General features: G+C 45.9%; 1 protein-coding gene across 1 annotated transcript in view; it reads right to left on the reverse strand.

Moving 5' to 3' along the window:
- Positions 1-19,061, reverse strand: part of TMEM178B (transmembrane protein 178B) — a gene marked incomplete at its 5' end in the record, with an annotated part of 157,830 nt that continues 138,769 nt past the window's right edge. Inside the window, one exon of the mRNA XM_010159685.1 lies at positions 1-296. Within this exon, the coding sequence (XP_010157987.1) occupies positions 46-296 (251 nt within the window). The remainder of the gene's footprint in view (positions 297-19,061) is intronic.

Raw genomic sequence — 19,061 nt, forward strand, 5'->3', positions numbered from 1 at the left:
ACATATATATATATATGTGGTGTGTGTGTGTGTTTGCTAATTGTTTTAGCACACTGTCCCATTCTCAGGTCTAGATTTGGGGCAGTTGGTCCTGGGGACAGGTTGGACAGAAGGGGCCAGAGTGCAGAAGAAGCCAGAGATAAGAGTGAGGCCCAGGCCCCCCCACGCACAGAACATGGACCAGCCATAGCCATGGCTGATGTCGTCGGGCAGTCCGTACAGGTAGCGGGGGTAGCGGGAGAGCTCAAAGTTGATTCCAGCCACGCACGTGCACAGTGAAATGATGCAGAAGGTTCCTGGAGGAGAGCGGGAAGGGGAGAAGGAGGAAGGAGAAAAACAAAGAGAAGTTAGAAGAGCAATAGCTGTGCCACTTTCTGAGCCACCTGAGAAGAGCTGGTGCAAGCAGTAAGGAAACACCTAAGGGAAGATGTTCATATAGAAAGTGGGTTAGTCCAGCGGCTCCGTGGGGAATGAACGGAGTCCCACCAGAGCCCTGAATATTGATCTGATTCTGAACGGAGCTGAATGGAGAAACTTCAACAGGAACACATTTTTCATTATGAGCACTCTCTTGGGAAACAGAATGCTTCATGAAACCATTCATTTTTCTGGAATTTTGCTTTAGACAGGGTGAATCATCGTGTTTCAATATTTTGGGGGTAAAAAATCTTGAATTTTTTGTTTCACTTCTATTTTTCAGTGATGGATCTTATAGAAGAAAATATTGCAGAATACGTGACATATTCTGGCTCTGTCAGAACACACATATGAAATGAGAGATGTTTTTCAGATTTTTCTTATACCAAAAATCTAAAATCTTTCATTATACACCCCCCTTTTAAGTATTTAAAATCTTAAAATCCCTCATAAAATTCAGATTTTACCCTCTGCATGACTCCAGTCCCTATCTAGATGCCCTCTGCAGTGTTAGGGAAATGGTCAAAATATCCCGTTCTTGTTTTCCATCTCTGCAGCAATATTTCATTTCCTCCTGGGAACACCACGGGGACAGGCTGTGTAACTCTGTCAGGCAGTAAGTGTTGTGGAACGACACACGGATCAGAGGAGAATGGACCTTAGCCCACCCAGATGAGTCTAATTGTGATCTTTGGCCTCCAGTCTCATCAGAGCTAAACTCTGAGCTCCTGAAATGTCACGGTTGCCACCCACACACCGAATAATGGAGAGGCTACAGACTCTACGCACTTGTCCCAAGAGATAACAACGAAAGTAAACATAAATTGGTGGTTTGCTTTTTCCTAGCTCCTCCCTGCGTGGGGCTCTGAATTGCCTGGAAAGTCCCGAGCACAGGAGGCAGCCTACAGGACACGTGCTGTCGTAACATGCGTGGCCAGTGCCGCCCCGCTGTTCATGCACAGATCAGCAGCATGCTGCATGTGCTACCTGTGCAGCACATCCTGCACCTTCTCACTAGCAGCTGCTGGCGAGGAACCTCTGACTCCTCCTGGTCCCGTCCCTAAAACAGCACAATCCCCCAGACAGTCAGAGCCAGCCTGGTTTTAGTGTCAGGCTCTCCTCCTGGTGCCCTTGCCTCCTTCTACTCCTTCCTGCCCCTGCTCCTGCTTCAATCCTGCAACACTCTTCCTGTTGTTTCTCTGCTGCTTTGCTATTCTTAGTTGCAGTTGCATTGAAGACGTTGATTTTACACTCCCCACTCTGAAGACACAGGCTAAATTATCTGGTGAAGTCACCTGGAATTAGGCCCACAAACTGAGGGCATTTGTAGCAGCATATATACCCCCAAAAATGTGTGGACTTCCCACCATGCCAACCGCGTTTGTTTAGTAGGCACATGGCACAGGTGTAGAGTCTGCAGGTAAATCTCTGCTGTGGATGTGCTGCGAGACCACCGTCACGGCCCTCTCCCTGTTCCCTCTTTTGACCACTACCCTGTCTATCTGGACTGTCTTTTCTCCTTCCATGAGTTTTGGAGAGCCACTTGCAGATACCCTCTATTGTAAATGTCAGGGAATATGGGGACTCTGGGTGCCTCCCCTAATCCTGTATGGAGCTGCCAGGTGGCCCAGGATATTCGTAAGTACTCGTACGGTGACAGTGCTCAGGAGCAGTGAGTTGCTGCAGTAGATACTACGCCTGCCCAAACGAAAACCGCCTTCTTGCCGCATACCAGCACCCAGTGATCCTACAGTCCGTGCTCTGGACTTCTGCAAAAGCCTTGTGAGAGGCCAGGCTCTGGAGCTGCCTTCAGAGATGCCCTGCACTGCTTCACAGCAGAGAGCAGGATAAATGGGGAGGTCTCCCTCCAAGAACCTCTGACCCAAAAATCAGGTTGTTTGATGAGAAAACACACGCCCCTTTCCGTGTTTCACCCTGTCCCTTAGGTTATCCAGTGACATGAAGGTGTCTGGCAAGAACACGATTGTTCCTCGTAGGACACGTCAACATGACTAGTACGTTGTGGGATTGGGGAAAAAAGGATCCATCAGAGCCGTTGTGCTCTGAACCAGGCTCCGTGGCTCATTTCAAACAGCTGTAGTTAGAAAATGACATGAAAGGTCTTTCTCTGCGAGCAAGAACATGGTAATTTCAGCTCTCTCGACATGTAAGATTGTTAAGAGAGGTGGGTGGCAAAATCTGTGCGGCCAGACTGAAGCTGCATTTGCAAAGTACAAAAGGGAAGGAAATAACTTTGGATTTCAAATACTCCCCATGCTTTCACGTTTTGCCTTGGCTCTTTCAGTCACAAGCTCTTCAATGCAACAAGAGTTGCTCGCTCTTTGTACTCGAACAGTGCCCAATGGAGTGGCGCTCCACCTTGCTGGGGGTATTCTGCCCCATAACAATGAACAAAAAAGAACAAGTAACAACAACAGAGCATAAAGCAAACCACGAGCATGAGGCTTCTTTAAAAAAAGGCTGACCCTTTGCTGGAGAATGTGCTAATCCCGTGACAGCAAATAATGACTGCCACGCACAGAGCTGGAGAGGATGTACAGCACGGTCTTCTGCCAGTCACCCGCCCCGTGCTGCTGCAGGATGTCTTGTACGGCACAGGTTTATCGGCCTCCCTGGTGCTATTCATTACAGACACAAAAAATTCCATTTTATACCACCTAGAGGAATCTTTATGGGCATTATACGAGTCCTGTGTGTTGTTTGTATTCAGCCAAGCAAGGAAGTTCCCACTTGTAGTTAATCTGGCCTCTCACCAGGGGTGTTGCTGATGACAACGGAGTAGGGTTAGTGCTTTAGGACTGTCAGGGAGCTTTTCCTCATGAACTGGCAGTCATAACACAGAAAGTCATCCCTGCAAACTGCACGATCGTTGGCCATCAGAGTGAAAGAGTCATGGGTGGAAGGGATGCAGAGACTGATCTTACCCTTGGAAACGCAACCAGAAAATGAACTGAACCTTTATTCAGTTCCCCGGCAGGTTCTTGCCGTCAGTGAGGTGCCCCCCTACATGTGCACTAATAGCCCAGATCCCCAGGCAGCTGCAGCAATACAGACTTTTATTTCCTTGTGAAAAGCACTCCCCATAGCACTGGCCCAAGCAGGCGACCAGACCCAAAGGCTGGCGGTCCAGACCTCGGCACTTGTGCTGTGGCACTGGCACAGAGAACGTGAATGACAGGCGGTAATAAGAGCTCACCAGGGATGTGCTGGTACGTGAGCTGGACGGGGGAGATACAGACCATCTCTGTCAGCAGCTGGACAGAGCAGAACGTGCCAAGATCTTCGTGCTGGGGTTTGCACGTTATCACCCTAAGCGAAACATTAATGAACGAGACACGCCAACAGCAGCGTTTTTGACACAGGAAATGCACATGTCACTGCAGAATGCTTCAGCCAGGTGATAGATGAAATTTCATGTAAGGCCGTGTATGTGCCACAAAAACTGCTGTTTGACATGTATTCAAACCTCCCTCCTGACCCCTCCTCGCGGGCTGGTTTGGACAGTGCCTGTCCTGCTAAGGGACTGATGACCAAGAGTGGTCTGAGCTCTTGAGCTATTAAACGCCTCATGGCTGTCTTGTGCTTTTCCTTCTTACATGTCATGGGGGAGGAATATTAACCATCGTACTGAACATCTCCATTTAGACTGCAAGTTTGTCTGAGACAAAGATGACCTCAGTTGCTGTATGTGTGCCTAGGACTGGGGTCCTGCCAGCCTTGCCGGAGGGGCAGACGTGGTCGGGAGAGGGATGGCTGGGAAAGGTAACGTCATTGTTGGTTAAGGCCTAATTTGGTGTGGGTTATGAGTCAGAGCCCTTTGCTGCAGCTGGTTTTAGGCAGGATCACATCAAGCAAAGCCACGGGCCTCTTGCTGCTAGGAATTATTTTTTTTGGGTAAACATCCCTTTTCTTGCCGATCAGCCCGGCTGTGCGAGGGCTACGATGCCACTGCTTGCAGTTTTCAAACCTTACCTCCAGGGGAGAGCAGAACTGCTTGGGAGTGAACACCAGCAGGCTCCAACATCCCTACCAAATATGCCTGAATTTTGCCTCATGGGCTAGTGCCCCCCCACCGAACCATGTCAGAAGCCACGTCCTTCGCCCACAGACCTGACTTGGCTTCCAGGACGATGGGGCTGAGGGATTTCACAGGGTCTGTGGTGGTTTGTGAGACAAGAACTGCTGCTTTGCTTCGCGACGCTGCAAACGGAGGTGGGACTTCGTGGTGCTGGTGCGCAAACAGCCCCACTCGCGGGAGCTTCTTCTACACATCCCCGTCCCCAGTATTAGGGGTGAGGTGTCTGACTGTCACCTGAGGGACACATCACCGATGTGAAGACAAGGGGAACCCAAAAGGCAGTAATTAAGATGATCCAGGTGCCAAGACCCACCCAGACCCTCCTCTCTACAAATCATTTTTTTTATAAGATTTCTTCCACATCTGACGTAATGAGGCTCATGCTGTCCCCTCCCCCCACAACAGGGAGAAATGACTCAAGAACTGTGCTGTCAGATGTACGAACCAAAAAACCCTGATTCTTCTTCCCTTCTGTTTCCCCCCCCCCGAGATAGAAATGTCAAGTATTACTTACAAAGATCAGCAGATAAAGAGAGAAACACAAAGGTATGGATTTTGAGATATCCTCTGAAACCAAGCAGTTCTCAAATAAATGTGAATCTCTGCCTTTAAAAGTATTTCTGGTGGCTGCAACTGATGGCAACTGATGGCCACTAATGTCTTTCGAGAAGTGCTGTTTATTTAATTATCATCAGTTTTTTATCATAGGGTTATGGGGAAAGAAGTCTCACAAGTGAAACAACATTATCTTTACTTTGTCTCTGCCCTACTAGCTTTTACTGTTTTCAAGGTACATCAAACAAACAAATAAAACGAGGTCTGATCCTAAAGTGGAGTGTGTACCATTAGCTATTTAAATTATATCACAATCAAATGAAATTATTAATGAATAAACCGAGTTCCCTCCCAACACAGTGATGACAAAAGCCTTTTGGAGGGAGCAGCTTTGCAGTAAACTCCTTCTGTGCTTGGATTAAACGCCTCAGCAGCATGCAGCTCTTGAGAACACTTTATTGCTCTGTGCATACATGCACAGAATATAAATTATTGCTTAATTATGTACTGTTCCAGCAGAAGCAGCTTGCAGCATCACCGATAGGTTGCAGAATAGCAAGGGGTTTACTGGAAAATTGCCCTTCTAAAAGACGCTGAGGTGGAAGGAGAAGCCTGACTGGGTGATGGAGATTCAGTGCGGTGTCCTTGCGAGACCATAAACCCACCTGGGCTGGAACTTAATATTTTCTACTTATTTTATACTAAGAGCCAGCGCAAACTGCAGGGTCTACGGCAGTGCTGTGTTACTGCATTACAGCCGCCGTCAGAATGCAGTTTGTGCCTGGCCTTTGGCCTCCTGCCTCAAACTGTACCGGCGGCACCCGCAGCACAGTGCACCAGGGCTGTACGCCTGCTGCGGGCTACCTGGGCAGCGGCGCCCGCCTGCTGACTTGCTGCTGCATGAGCCGTAATACGCCACGGCACCGGGGGACCGTGTGTTCTCCGTCACTACCGCAAACACCTACTGGGCACCATCCTTCGGCTCCTGTAAATCAGTGCAACGTGTGGAACCGCACTACCGCAGCTGAGGGCTGATCTCGGTTTGCTATGCTGACACAACTGACGGTCGGTCGATACGGCACGTTACAGCACCCCGCAGGTTTGCGCACGGTGACATTTCTGCTCCCCTATCCCATGGTGCGTGGGATCACGCTGGGAGCGGATACCCATGCTGCACACTACAGCAGCCAGTGAGCACCACGTGTGAGCGAGCACCCCCTGAAGTTGAGAGCTGGCACGTAAGGCAGAAGCAACACGTTTTAGCTAAAGGCATGTTGTTTGGCTAAAATGGGATGGGGAGAAGTAGGGGAGTTGATCAAAGCCTGAGCTGAATAACCCTCTGATTACTTTAGCAATGGTGATTCCTATGACCCACCCAAAACAACCTAGCAATAATAAAGTGACTTGGCTGCAGCCACTTAGCAAACATCATGGCTCATGAACTTGCAGCCACGAGACAGGAGGCAGCAAAAATTGTGCCAGTTGTAGTAGTGGGATGTGATTTGGTATTTTACTGTGAGCAGAAGGGAAAGAAAGGAAGGAGATCTCTTAATGTGAAAATGAAAAAACATCCCAATCAAAGGTTAATGAAATTATGCCATAGCTGTGCTGTCAAGCACCATGCTTGGCGAGAAGCAGAGGCTGCTGGCAGGTTTCTTCCATCGCCTGCAGCATGGACCTTCCAGGATGGCCCAGCCAGAGGTGGAAAGATTAAATGGAAAAGGGCACTGCTGGTCTGAGCAAACTGGTGTGACTTCATCACATCTCAGATTTGCCAGGTGACAAGACAAGTTTAGTATCGAACTGCACCTCAGGCAGGTGCTTCCCAGCCTGGGCATTTTCCAGAGCTGAAGAGAAACTTGAGGGGTCAGGTTGGGTTTGCCTTGTCACAGGACATCTCCCATAACATGGGGAATCCACGCACCACATTCCATTTGGTCTTGTAGCAACCAGGTCATTCTGCCTCTCTCCACAAGGTCCTTTTCTTCCAGGCAAAAAATTGAACTTCTCTCAGAAGGAACCTTAGAAGGAGCCTCAGAGAGTATGTGGGATCTTTCTTTTGTAGGAAACCTGATATTGCTCAAAACTTCAGTAAGATGTTCTTCAAGACAAGTGAGACTGGAGAACAGATGCAGCACAGACAGCTTCAGTGCAGCCTTCTTCCACACTGCCTTGTGCTGGCCACTGAAAAGACTTTCAGGGCTGAAAGGGTACAGTTACTCACATGCCTTTTCAGTAATTTTCTTTGCCAAAGGTGCTACTGAAGAAGTCACTGGGAGCTCTGAGTGATGGTGTGGCTATCCGATTTGGGTATTTCCCCCTTCAGGTGCTGGAGAGAAGCCTATCCGTTCACTTTTTCAAGTGACCAAAGGACTCTGGTTGTACAACTTCCAGTTTTTTGTACTGAACGTGAACTGAGGACCTTTGCTGCAAAAGGCTCTGGGCTGTTCTGTTTCCCTGAGCTGACCTGTCAGGAACAGAAAATCCTTTCCATATGTGCTACTGAAGCGATACACTTGTTGAGATATAATGGCCAGAAATCAAAATAAGACATAATTGTCTTGCCAACAAGGACCACTGGGGACAGGCCACACCTGTGAAGTGTACATCATTCACATGAATGCTTGCAGGCACAAGCTACCCTGACCCCTTTGGTAATGCCCTAAAGGGTCACAGGCTGACCTCTCCTTTCCTGTTGCAGAGGAAACACCTCTGCAGCCTCAGTAGCCCACACAAGAACGTCGTCACGGCTCGTCTCTGCATCCTCTGGAAGAGCCAGGTTGGGCAGAAATGAGGGAGGCCCACTCACCTGGTTTCTGCCTGGTCGGGCTCAGTGGCTAGTTGGACTGTCCAGGCAGATTAGACCAAGCAAGTGTAGCAGCCATTTGTTCAAGGGGAATGTTGTTTTTCTAAGCTGACGACCTGAGGAGCCAAGAAGGTGAATCTAAGCCTTGCTTCAGTCTCTGCATTTAACGACAAGATCTGCCACACACAGAAATCTGCTCCCCTTTCTCTCTGTAAAGAATTCTTTCTGTCTAGCAAATCATGTCAGTGTTTCTCTGCTGCTGTTGCATGTGCAGTCTTCTCTCCTCTTTGATGCCAGGCATGCAAACTACTCAGCAAACACTTTTTAGATAAAACACAAGCCAGTAATAAATTCCAGTTTTGTTTTCATGGTCTTCTGTTGGCCTCGCTGTGTCTTGCCATTGGAATTCAGAAGCCAGCAACAGATCAGAGACCTGCTGACATTATTAAGGGATAAAGAACAACCACAGAATTGTAAAATACACAAAACTTGTTTTCCAGGGCTGTGGGTGGGAAAGTCTTCTGTATTTTTATCGGCTCTATCTCCCCTACTTTGCTTCTACTATCATTCACCTTCTGTCAGCCCCCAAAGACCTACCGACATCCTTGAGAAGCAAACTAGACTGCCAACTTCATAGGCTGAACTGGTTTTTCTGTTCTCGTAACTCCAGAACATACCGGTGCTTCTCTCAGTACCTCCTGTCCTGGTAAGGGAGAAATTACAAGTCACTATAGCTGACTTAAAATGCACAGGCAGAGGAGTAGGAATAGGTCTTTTTGCTGAAAAGCCAGAGTGAGCTCAATCCTTATTTACTGTACGCCAAGTTCAGGGAGACCAATTTGAGTTTAGACTGAAAAACAATGAGCTTATAGGTGCGCATACACTACTTGCCCTATCTTCTGCTCCAGCCTATGAGATCTCTGCACTCCCTTACAAAGACTTTCTTCTCCTTCTCCTAAATGCCAGTGCTCTTCTGTGATCAGGTACAAGGTTGCGGGAATTGCTTATGTTGGTACTTCTCTCCTTGCGTGCAACCACACCTCTAGGAGCATCAGAAACAAGCCCCAGGAAAGAAATCCAACGCATTTGAAGGTTGACTTTGAAGTCAGCTGATAATGTTTCCATGGAGATCAAATGCTATGGAGCTGACAATGAATTCTTTTGTACCATTCCTTCCAGGGGAAAAAAAAACCAACCACCTCTAATGACTACACCCTGCAGTACATCTGTGTTACTGATTTGAAGAAGAACATTTCTCTATCCCACCCCATCTCTGTTCTCTCATGGAGGTGTTAACTCTTAGGTCCCAGTTTTCAGGGCTAGGTCTGTCGGTGTTGACCTGAATTCCTGAGATACTGCAAAAAATAGCATCTAATGAAAACAGGATTCTGTGAGAAGGACATGAGTCTGCTTTCGAACGTATGCTGTAGGGGATGCAAAGATGGGCGCTGTGATTCCCCTGAGGAGTATGACAACAGGAAATTACCAAAGAGCGTGCAGAGGCCCGTACAGTGAAAGCGGGCAATCTTTCATGTTTCCAGAGGGTCTCCTATTTCATTTCCAAAATGGGTGCCTGCGTTAATACATAAATGCAAAATGTGTTCTCAGGGCATCAGTAAGCACAGAGAAGTACTAGAAGTAAAGACTTCAAACACTACCCCAGCTCTGCCCTTCAAGCATAATGTGTTGTGAGCCTTGTCATGTCGTCAGCTGAGCAACTGCCTTCTAGCCTGGAATTGCTAAGCAGGCCACCTTGCCATCGTATTTAAACGCCAAAAGATGGCGAGGGGGATGTATGCCGACACGGGTGATTTTCTAAAGGGTTACTTTTGGAATGAAAGTAGGAAATTAGATAACATTCAGAAGGAAAGTAATACTAATTTCTAAAAGGTGATTACTAACGGTTAGTTGGTCAGGATGAAGAAAGGCCTCCAGTCCCATCAATGTATATGGACTGGACATGTGTATGTCCAGTGGACCTGTACCCATACATATGTATCTGTACATGTATCCATCAGTGTCCAGGTTTTGAAATACATAAGAAGGGTCAGTCTTCAGGCACCAGAAGCATAGTCTAAAAATGGGACCAGAGATCATGACTTGCAACCCTGCGTACGAGGGATACCACAACCTGTGTAGAAGAGAGGTATTTTGGACAGAGGGACTGACAAACCCTGAAACTGAGGAAAAAAGTAATTTTTAAAAACAGGCTAAGTCTTATTACCTTAACATGCAGCGTTTGGCCTTGTGACGTTACTGCCTGATGGGCGTTGAGGCACAAAGCCTGCACGGCTGCTCCGGGCCCTGGGTTCCATTACAGGTCCGTAAAGACCTTCTTCAGCTCCTTCTCTGCCTTCCCTAACACCCTTGTAATGTGTTTGAGAGTTTTAAACCATCCAGAGCCTCAGAGAGGTTTAAACATTTAAAACCTATTAACGCTGTACATTAACTCAAGTTCATTGCAATTTGAGGCCTTAAATCACTTTAGAGCGTAATGCAAAATTTAACCAAAAGCACAAGTAGGAACAAGAGCGTACGTGTGTGGTGCAGGAGGCATGGCAGAGGAGACACCGACCTTGTTGTCCTGAGGCTCCTTTCAAAGGCTTTTGTAACCAATTTATGGCATCTCTTGACACAAACCACCCTTTGTCTCCAACTGGAGGTCAATCCACACAAATAAATTCTTACAGTGGTCTGCAAGGAATTTTGCTGAATTCTTAAATTCCTCTGCAATCACCATTAATTCAGTATCTCTCACAGGAGATAAAGCATTAATGGCATCTGATTTTTTCCAGCGACACAAAGTTTTTTGAATTATAAATACTTTTCAAACTGGCAAAAGGTATTATGCCTTTGTGTAAGCTATATTGATGCCAAGCTTCACTGCTCAGATTACAGCCATGTATTGCAGACCCTGTTTTAGTAAAGGTCATATGATGTTGCTTAAGCTCTGTATGCACACAACCATGCACATGTGTGCATTTGCACAGGCCTTTCCATATGGGAAAAAAAAGATTTTATGTAAAATTTCTAAAGTGATTCTTTCTGGGAGAGAAGCACAAAAAACTGGATTTTTGAAGAATAATATTGTGGAAAATCAAAAAATAAATACGGTCACAGAAAATACCTTCAATCTTCAGTGTCGTGATTGCTTATGCCGCCAAAAATTAACACCCTGAAGAACGGGTAGAGACCTTGATCATCAGTGAGAAACAGAAATCCTAGGTGTACGCTGAGCCCACTGTATTTCCAGACAAACTCCAAGTAATGTGGTTTACTGTCCCGTTTGCTTTATCTTTCTCTCTGCCTCCTCCTGGCAGCTGCTGTGAAGGTACTTGGTATCTGCCTGGAAGACGTCAATCACAGAGCTTTGCCTTACACTCGCTGTATTAAATTGCTCCGGTTTTGTTTCTTAAATTATTCATCAGCGGAATGATTATTTTGAGATGGCAAGCCCACAGTTGTGTGGAATAAACACTCTTATTTTCTACCACTATGTGCTATTTTCAAAGTACAGTGAGATAAATTTGGGACGCAAATGACTCAACAGCTGGTAACCATCCACGGCTGCGAAGACACAGATGCCTCAGTTGCCATCCACGAACATATGCACAGCCCAGGCAAAGGCAGCACAGCGCACAGGCGTGGGGATTTTGCAGACAAGGCTCTCCGTGGAGGCGGGGAGCGAAAGAGGATGCAGACGTGCGCAGCGCATCTGTCCCCACAGCTGTGCCGCGCAGGGTCCCAGGCCCTGCTTTAAGTCCCCATTCTGACAGGGTTTGCGTCCCTTGGTGTCGGCCTGCTCGCCAGCTCTTGGGCACAGCGAGGAGTGCTCTGGCAGCTGCTGGGCTCTAGCACACGCATCGTTGGCACAAACCTCCCAGTGCCGCAGCCTCCAGCGCGCCCGCATCCCCCTGGGACATTGTGACAGACCCCCGTGAAGCGTGGCACGGCTGGGGCAGGAGAAGGTGACACGGTGTAAACGGCCAGTTCACGCTCTGGCTGCAGAGTGAATAAAGCAGTTTGTCCACTTACCCCTGGACTAAGGGAAGGAATATTTTGGAAATGTTTCTCAGAAGGAAGGCAGATGGAAATGATTTATAAAAGGTTGTTTCTCCCTGGATCAGAATACCAAAGCAGAATGTACTCATACATTTGTAAGCAGGTTGTTCTTTATTTCTTCAATAAACATCCCTTCTTGCGTACCTGAAATAAAGCGTTAAATTGTGCCAGCACACCTGCATAACTTCAGTTTTTTGTCCCTCTCACACATCTTTCCTGCCTGCTTATCTCCACCACAGCAGCCAGCACCGCAAAGAATAGGTGTTCGCCTCTGCTGTGGGAAAAGGTTTGAAGGTTATGTAACCCTGACTTAAGTCCTGTGAGTATGGACGGGCTGCAAAGAGCAACGTCTCCGCAGAGGCCTTCGGTGGGTCAGAAGAAACCCGACTCGGCAGCAGAAGTGGAGCTGGCCCAGGGCACTCAAATCCTCCAGATCAGCAGATCATCACTGGAGAGGAGGGAGGAGGAGAGAATGAAAGAAATTCCTGATCCTTCTGAAAGCAAATGCGAGGACAGCAAGTCAGGGAGGAAGAACTCCATAGCACTGCTGTACGTGTACAGCAAGGCTTTCAGGCCTTTCAGTGCCAGTGAAAAAGGGAATTTCAGCCTCCCAAGCAAAGCCCCAAGCCCGGTATTTCACGCAAAAATGTCACGAGGCAAAGACAAGAAACGAGCTGCTGTGTGAGACTACAGATAATTTTATTACAGATCTGCATGGTGAAACTAAATCACATGAATAAGTGCAGTTAGCAGCTGGAATAATTTCCAAATAGACTAATTAGAGACTGAATTATTAATGGTAAAATTTATAATTGGCTCAAAGCAAGGTTACAGCAAGAAACACACTTGACTTTGCAAAGAATAATGAATATTTGCAAGGCTAGTAAAATGATATGCTTCTCTAAGGAAACGGTTAGCAAACGGGGAAAAAACCCTAAAGTGATCCTGAAGTGCATGTCACAAGACAAAACTGGCAGAGACCAGATAAGAGCCAAGAGAACAGGTAAAGCGGTAAACAAGTGCAGAGATGATTTATTGCATTTATTTGCAGTAAATTTGAAACACAATAAGACAGCGCAGAAGGCTCTCCCTGAAGGGCTGCCTTGTTAGGCACGCAGTAAAACCCCTAACTATTTCACTGAAATGTGCTCTCCATACAAATTCCTGGCTTACAAAAGGAAAACACAAGAATGTGCAGCTGAAGGACAGAGCTCTGATAAGGATGATAAAATGCTGTTCTTTGTGGGTCTTCTGATGCATTTACAAAGGCAACTGATGTAGCTTTGGCCAGGAATGTAATATGGCTGGGGATAATTTTGTGCTGAAGCAAGTACCAGAACAAGGTATTGGAAGTGCCATTTATATTTCCAGCTGGGACAAGAGATAAGTTCAGTGCAGCTGAAGGACAGAGCTCTGATAAGGATGATAAAATGCTGTTCTTTGTGGGTCTTCTGATGCATTTACAAAGGCAACTGATGTAGCTTTGGCCAGGAATGTAATATGGCTGGGGATAATTTTGTGCTGAAGCAAGTACCAGAACAAGGTATTGGAAGTGCCATTTATATTTCCAGCTGGGACAAGAGATAAGTTCAGTTCGGGAGGATGCAACCACTGCCGAAACACTGGAGCATGACACCGTGGGGCAGACCTGCCACCCCACTTTCCCCGTGGCAGGCCCTGATGAGGAGAAAAAGGGTTCTGGAGCATTTAGGTACAAAGCCAGCCCTGCCCTCAAAACTAGAAATAAAGCAAGCTGCATGATGCTTCATCAAAAGAACTGGCTGGAATGACATCAGAGCCGAGCCGGGAAAACAGCAGGCTGTCAGTGGAAGGACAATCAACCTACCAGAATCTGAGATGCTTAAACAAGAAAATCCTGTGAATGAATGTGCTGAAAAGCAGGTGGAAAAGCCAATAGTTAGATGGATATATAGCTTGTCTGCTTATCACGATACAGGAAACATTCTGAAACAACTTGAGGAAGAACTAAAAGGAGAGATTCCTGAAAATATAGGAATTTGCCTTGGTAGAATTACCAGTGTGCCAGTTCATAGAACCCCAACTCTTTGGGGCTGGAAGTACAGTGAAATTTGACATTGACCTGGCAATGGTACTACTTACTGTTGGGACAGTCAAGACATCAACCAAAGGAGTTGACAGGTTTGCCAAGGTAATCATAGAATCACAGAATGGTTTGGGTTGGAAGGGCCCTCACAGACCATCTAGTTCCAACCCCCCTGCCATGGGCAGGGACACCTTCCACTAGACCAGGTTGCTCAAAGCCTCATCCAGCCTGGCCTTGAACACTTCCAGGGATGGGGCATCCACAGCTTCCCTGGGCAACCTGTTCCAGTGCTTCACCACCCTCCCTGCGACGAACTTCTTCCTGATATCCAATCTAACCCTCCCCACTTCCAATTTAAACCCGTTACCCCTTGTCCTGTTGCTACAGGCCCTTGTAAAAAGTCCCCCCCAGCTTCCTTGTAGCCCCTTCAGGTACTGGAAGGCTGCAATAAGGTCTCCCCGGAGCCTTCTCTTCTCCAGGCTGAACAAGCCCAACTCCCTCAGCCTGTCCCCATAGCAGAGGGTCTCGTGGCCTCCTCTGGACTCGTTCCAACTGATCTATATCCTTCTGATGCTGGGGGCTCCACAGCTGGACACAGCACTCCAGGTGGGGTCTCACAATAAAAACAAACAAGTCAAGGACTTGAATACAGCTAAAATAACTTCTCAAAGACAGAAAATGTGAGCACTACTTGCCGGGTACCGTTGGGGAGGTGATGTCTAGATTTCAAAAACTAAGATGTATTTTGGGTGCAAGTAAATATACTTCGGTCAAAACTCAACATATAAAATGTCTCACATACACTTCTTCAGGGAGATGTTTAACTGAATTCCTTTTAGAGTACCACTACGTACTTGATGTGCATAAAAGCACCAAGTTTACCACAGGACTATGACATTTGGAAGTAGCATTATGGATGCTTCTAAGGTTCCAGAAATTATTATAAAATTGCAAAATACAGAAAGACATGCCCAGTATGGAGCTTTTACCAGAGCACAGATCTTTAATAATTTGCATGTAGATAAAACACAAGAAGCTGGAGGAGGATGTGCTTGGAGTCATGTATAATTTGAGTATGACCCACTTCTGTAATAGAATTAAATAGTCTCAAATAAGATGCAGAAAATAAACTATTCTTAGTGAAACTTAAGAGCACAAACTCTCCAAAAGAGAAACTCTCCCACCTTGCAGGATAAAATCGTACCAACAATACTGAAATGAAACTACAACAGATAGTGCAACTCTGGGTACAGGAGGCTGTGCAGTACTACCATCATGCAAAATGAGGTCAAAAATACTAAACAGAATTTGCAGTATCCATCTGGCTCTGTGCAAGATGAGGGACTGAAAAAAAATCCTACTGTGGTCAGGCAAATGCTGTCGTTTAAGATAAGAAATCCAGGTACAAATTCTACAATCAATACAGGAAATTATGCAAAAGAACTTTGGAAGCCATAAGAGACCTGCGATTGCTGTTGATACAGACACATTTGAACTAAACAGCAAAGATGAATTATTAATAATTATTAACTTGTTACAAAACATGCTGAATAACAGTGTAAAACACACTCTAAATCACAGTTTACATGTCCTGGATTCCAGATGAGCTAATACTAGATAACAGCCTGCATTTCACAAATGACTTATTTCAGCAATTTGCTTGAGAAATTAGATGAAGCACGCTAAAGCGAGTTCTTATTAGGCCCTGCCACATGGGCTAGCAAGAAGACTGTCCGGTAAATATAATAAAGAACCGGAGGTCCAGGGAAACCACGTCTGGTCTTTTTAGATTATCACTGCACACTTCTCAGCGCCCCACTGAGATTTCCTCTTCAAAGAATTATGGGCAATAAGGGACAAAACCCGTATATACGGTAAGCCAGGAATGTTTAATCATTACAGAAGAGCTATTTGTCTAGAAATTAAAGCACAGCAAATGTTACAAACGTAGCCAAGACAAGCAGCATTGCAAACGGAAGATTTCAGGCTGATTATACAGCTACCAATTTAACACAGTCTCCTCTCATCCGCAACAAGGTCAGGTGCCATATGCCTCCCAAAGCATTTTTCCCATTACTGGACCATAGAAAAAGGTAAAGAAAACTAAGAGGCACTCTGGCTCTGTGCATTTTGAGGACCAATAGGATGATATCTTGACAGCATTTACACCATGACAGAAGTAAAAAGCTTATATTCAAACACTGACCAGGAATAAAAAGGTTGACATTAAAAGATTCGCTGGACATAGAAGGAATGACTATGTAACGTATGACCCAGTCCGAAAACAGACAGATCCTGACTTTCAGACTAGATGGGGCTTTGAGCAACCTGGTCTAGTGGAAGGGGTCCCTGCCCATGGCAGAGGGGTTGGAACTGGATGGTCTGTAAGGTCCCTTCCAACTCAAACCATTCTATGGTTCTATGGCTCTGATTGTGTATTTCATTAACTGACTGCTTTGGTTTGTAGATGTTACGTTATGCACGTTTGCTGTTAAAAGAAATCACGAAAGGTATAGCGGTTGCCACTGACTTGTGCAAAACAAGAGAGTAACCTTTTGTAACCCTGACCCATGTGTCTGTGCTGGAACAGAATCTAAGTTTGATCTCCTCCCAACATTAACAATAGCACACATCTTGATAGAATTTGGCAGATAAAATAATCTGGTGCCTCTCATTTCAATTAGTTTCATATTCCAACTACTGGATCTTGTTACTATTTTGTCTATTCAGTCAAAGAGGACGCTACTATCAGATGGCATCTCCTTGCATAGGTACTTCCACACTGGGTTCAAGTAAATTATAAACCTTCTGTTAAACAGTTTCAAGCAACTGGCTTTTTGTGGCATGCTGCGTTTCTCTGTTTTGTCAGACCTTGAGTCATTCGTGTAGCTCTTCTACAAACCCCTCCCCATCTTTCCGCATCCTCCTTTGGTAGGGACACCAGACTAGGATGTCCAGAAATAGCTTTGCTTTGCCCAGAGATAACCCCACCTCACGCTCTCATTGCACACTCCCATCAAAGCCGGCGCTTAGCAGCCTCATCACACAGAGAGCTCCTGTGCAGCTGGATGACCCCAGGAACCGTGATCCCAGAGACCTTTTCAGAGCCTCTGCTTTCGGAGAGGCAGCCTCTCATTCCGCGGGAATGACTGGCACTTTTTGTTCCCAGTTGCATGACCTTGAATCTGCCTCCACTGAAAAGCGTATTGTTTGAGCATACCAAAAATGGCTTTGTAAACTGTGAGCGACCCATCTTACTATGCATGGTTACACTCGGTCTTGTTTCACTTGAAGACTTTCATCAGCCATCTTTCAAATCACTGACAAACTATTAAATAGCACGAAGCCAATAACTAATCTCTGCAGCTGCACTAGAAACTCTGCCATATATAGTGAAAATTTCCAATTTGTAAACAAGACTCAGTTTCTAATACATTTAACTTTTCTGTAGTTATTTAGTATGGTCCTAATGTTTTAATCTGAATGTTGTGCTGTAGTGAGTTACATACCACACAGATCATAGAATCTTTCAGGTTGGAAAAGATCTTTAAGATCATCAAGTCCAACCATTAAATACCTGAACACAAGAACATAAATACCTGTTACAGGAACACACCCCCTGTGCAAACTAAGCTTTTAATTACAGAAGAAATGCCAAGCTAGCTTGACAGGCTCGCTGCATATACGTAGTGACACCCACAACAAGGCATTTACAGACATGCACACGTAGCCCAGTGTGTACTCACACAAGGTTCTAGCAAACTTCAAATGTGTTTGTGGGCACAGAGAGAACTAAAGTGTGTCTCACCAGCACCGGAACATAAAATATGTGTTACTCGAGCACTTAACTCCTCTTCTGGGACTACAGAGGCTTTCCCGTATTTCACACTCTAAGCTGTGTCACACCACTGTACAGATGAACAGGCGACCAAATGCACTGAAGTGATGATCTGCCTGGGGGGCAAAATCCCAGCCAAACAAAACCCACCAGCCGAGCAAAGAAGAGAGAACAGAAATAGTGTTGTTCACTCTGAAATATTCACCCAGTGCTGTGTCTGGGACTCACACCCTTCATTTACAGTAACTGTGTGCCATGAAACCTGCTTGTAACAGGAAGTTGGATGCCATCTGTAGTAAGGGAGGCTAGAACATTACAAGGGAAATGCTGGGTGACCTTGAAGGCGGGTGTAGTAGAAACGGAAGAAGCTCAAGAGCACAGAGTGCCCGGGCACATACCTGGGGAATAATAAACAGAACCTCTGCTGTAAAGTGGGAGATCATCATCAGTAGGAAATCACAAAGGAGGAGAAAGGCTTGAATGTATTACCCAAGTGAAGGATGGCTGTGGGTCTCCAGTGTGACACAGCATGAAAAAGGCAAATACAACCACAAAGTACTTCAGGCAAGGGATTTCCAGCAGAGAAAGGGAACCATCATGTCACTTATACAAGGCATTGGTTAGACCTTGTTTGGGAATAGTCCTTCTCATCTGTGAGAAAGGCAAGCGTAAACAAGGACAGGAGGCAGAACGGGCTGCTGGATTGATAACTGGCCTCACAAAGTCTACAAGAAACAGCGTACGTAGAGTGGGAAAGGGAAAACAGAGGGTACTGCTGCTTTTCATAGGTACATCAGAGAAAGAAAAGAGACACATACATTAAAGGTTGCATTTGACTCAAGAAAACTGATGAGGAACAAATACGGGTGAAAACTTTTGAGAACAGTTTCTAGTTATCAAAGTGTGTCGCTATGAAATACGATAGCAGTGGGAATAACATCTGCATAATACTCAGATTTTTATCATTAAGTTTATTAAACTTATTATGTTTAAGGGTGGCAGTGTTACTTGCAGTGGTAGAGCGCTGGACTAAACAACTCAGAAAGTCATTTCCAGTCCCATGACTTACAGACTGTTTTGTGTAACTATGGTTGGGCTACCCTTGATGTAAACCAGAAGGAGCTCAGAATGAAACCAAGCCCAGGTCACCTAAACCAGCTCTGCAAACATGTTTTCAGCAACTTAGGGAGGGACATGTGGAAAGAAAGCACATGAAAAC

This window comes from Eurypyga helias, unplaced genomic scaffold (assembly GCF_000690775.1).
Source record: "Eurypyga helias isolate BGI_N326 unplaced genomic scaffold, ASM69077v1 scaffold8679, whole genome shotgun sequence".
NCBI classification, from domain to species: domain Eukaryota; kingdom Metazoa; phylum Chordata; class Aves; order Eurypygiformes; family Eurypygidae; genus Eurypyga; species Eurypyga helias.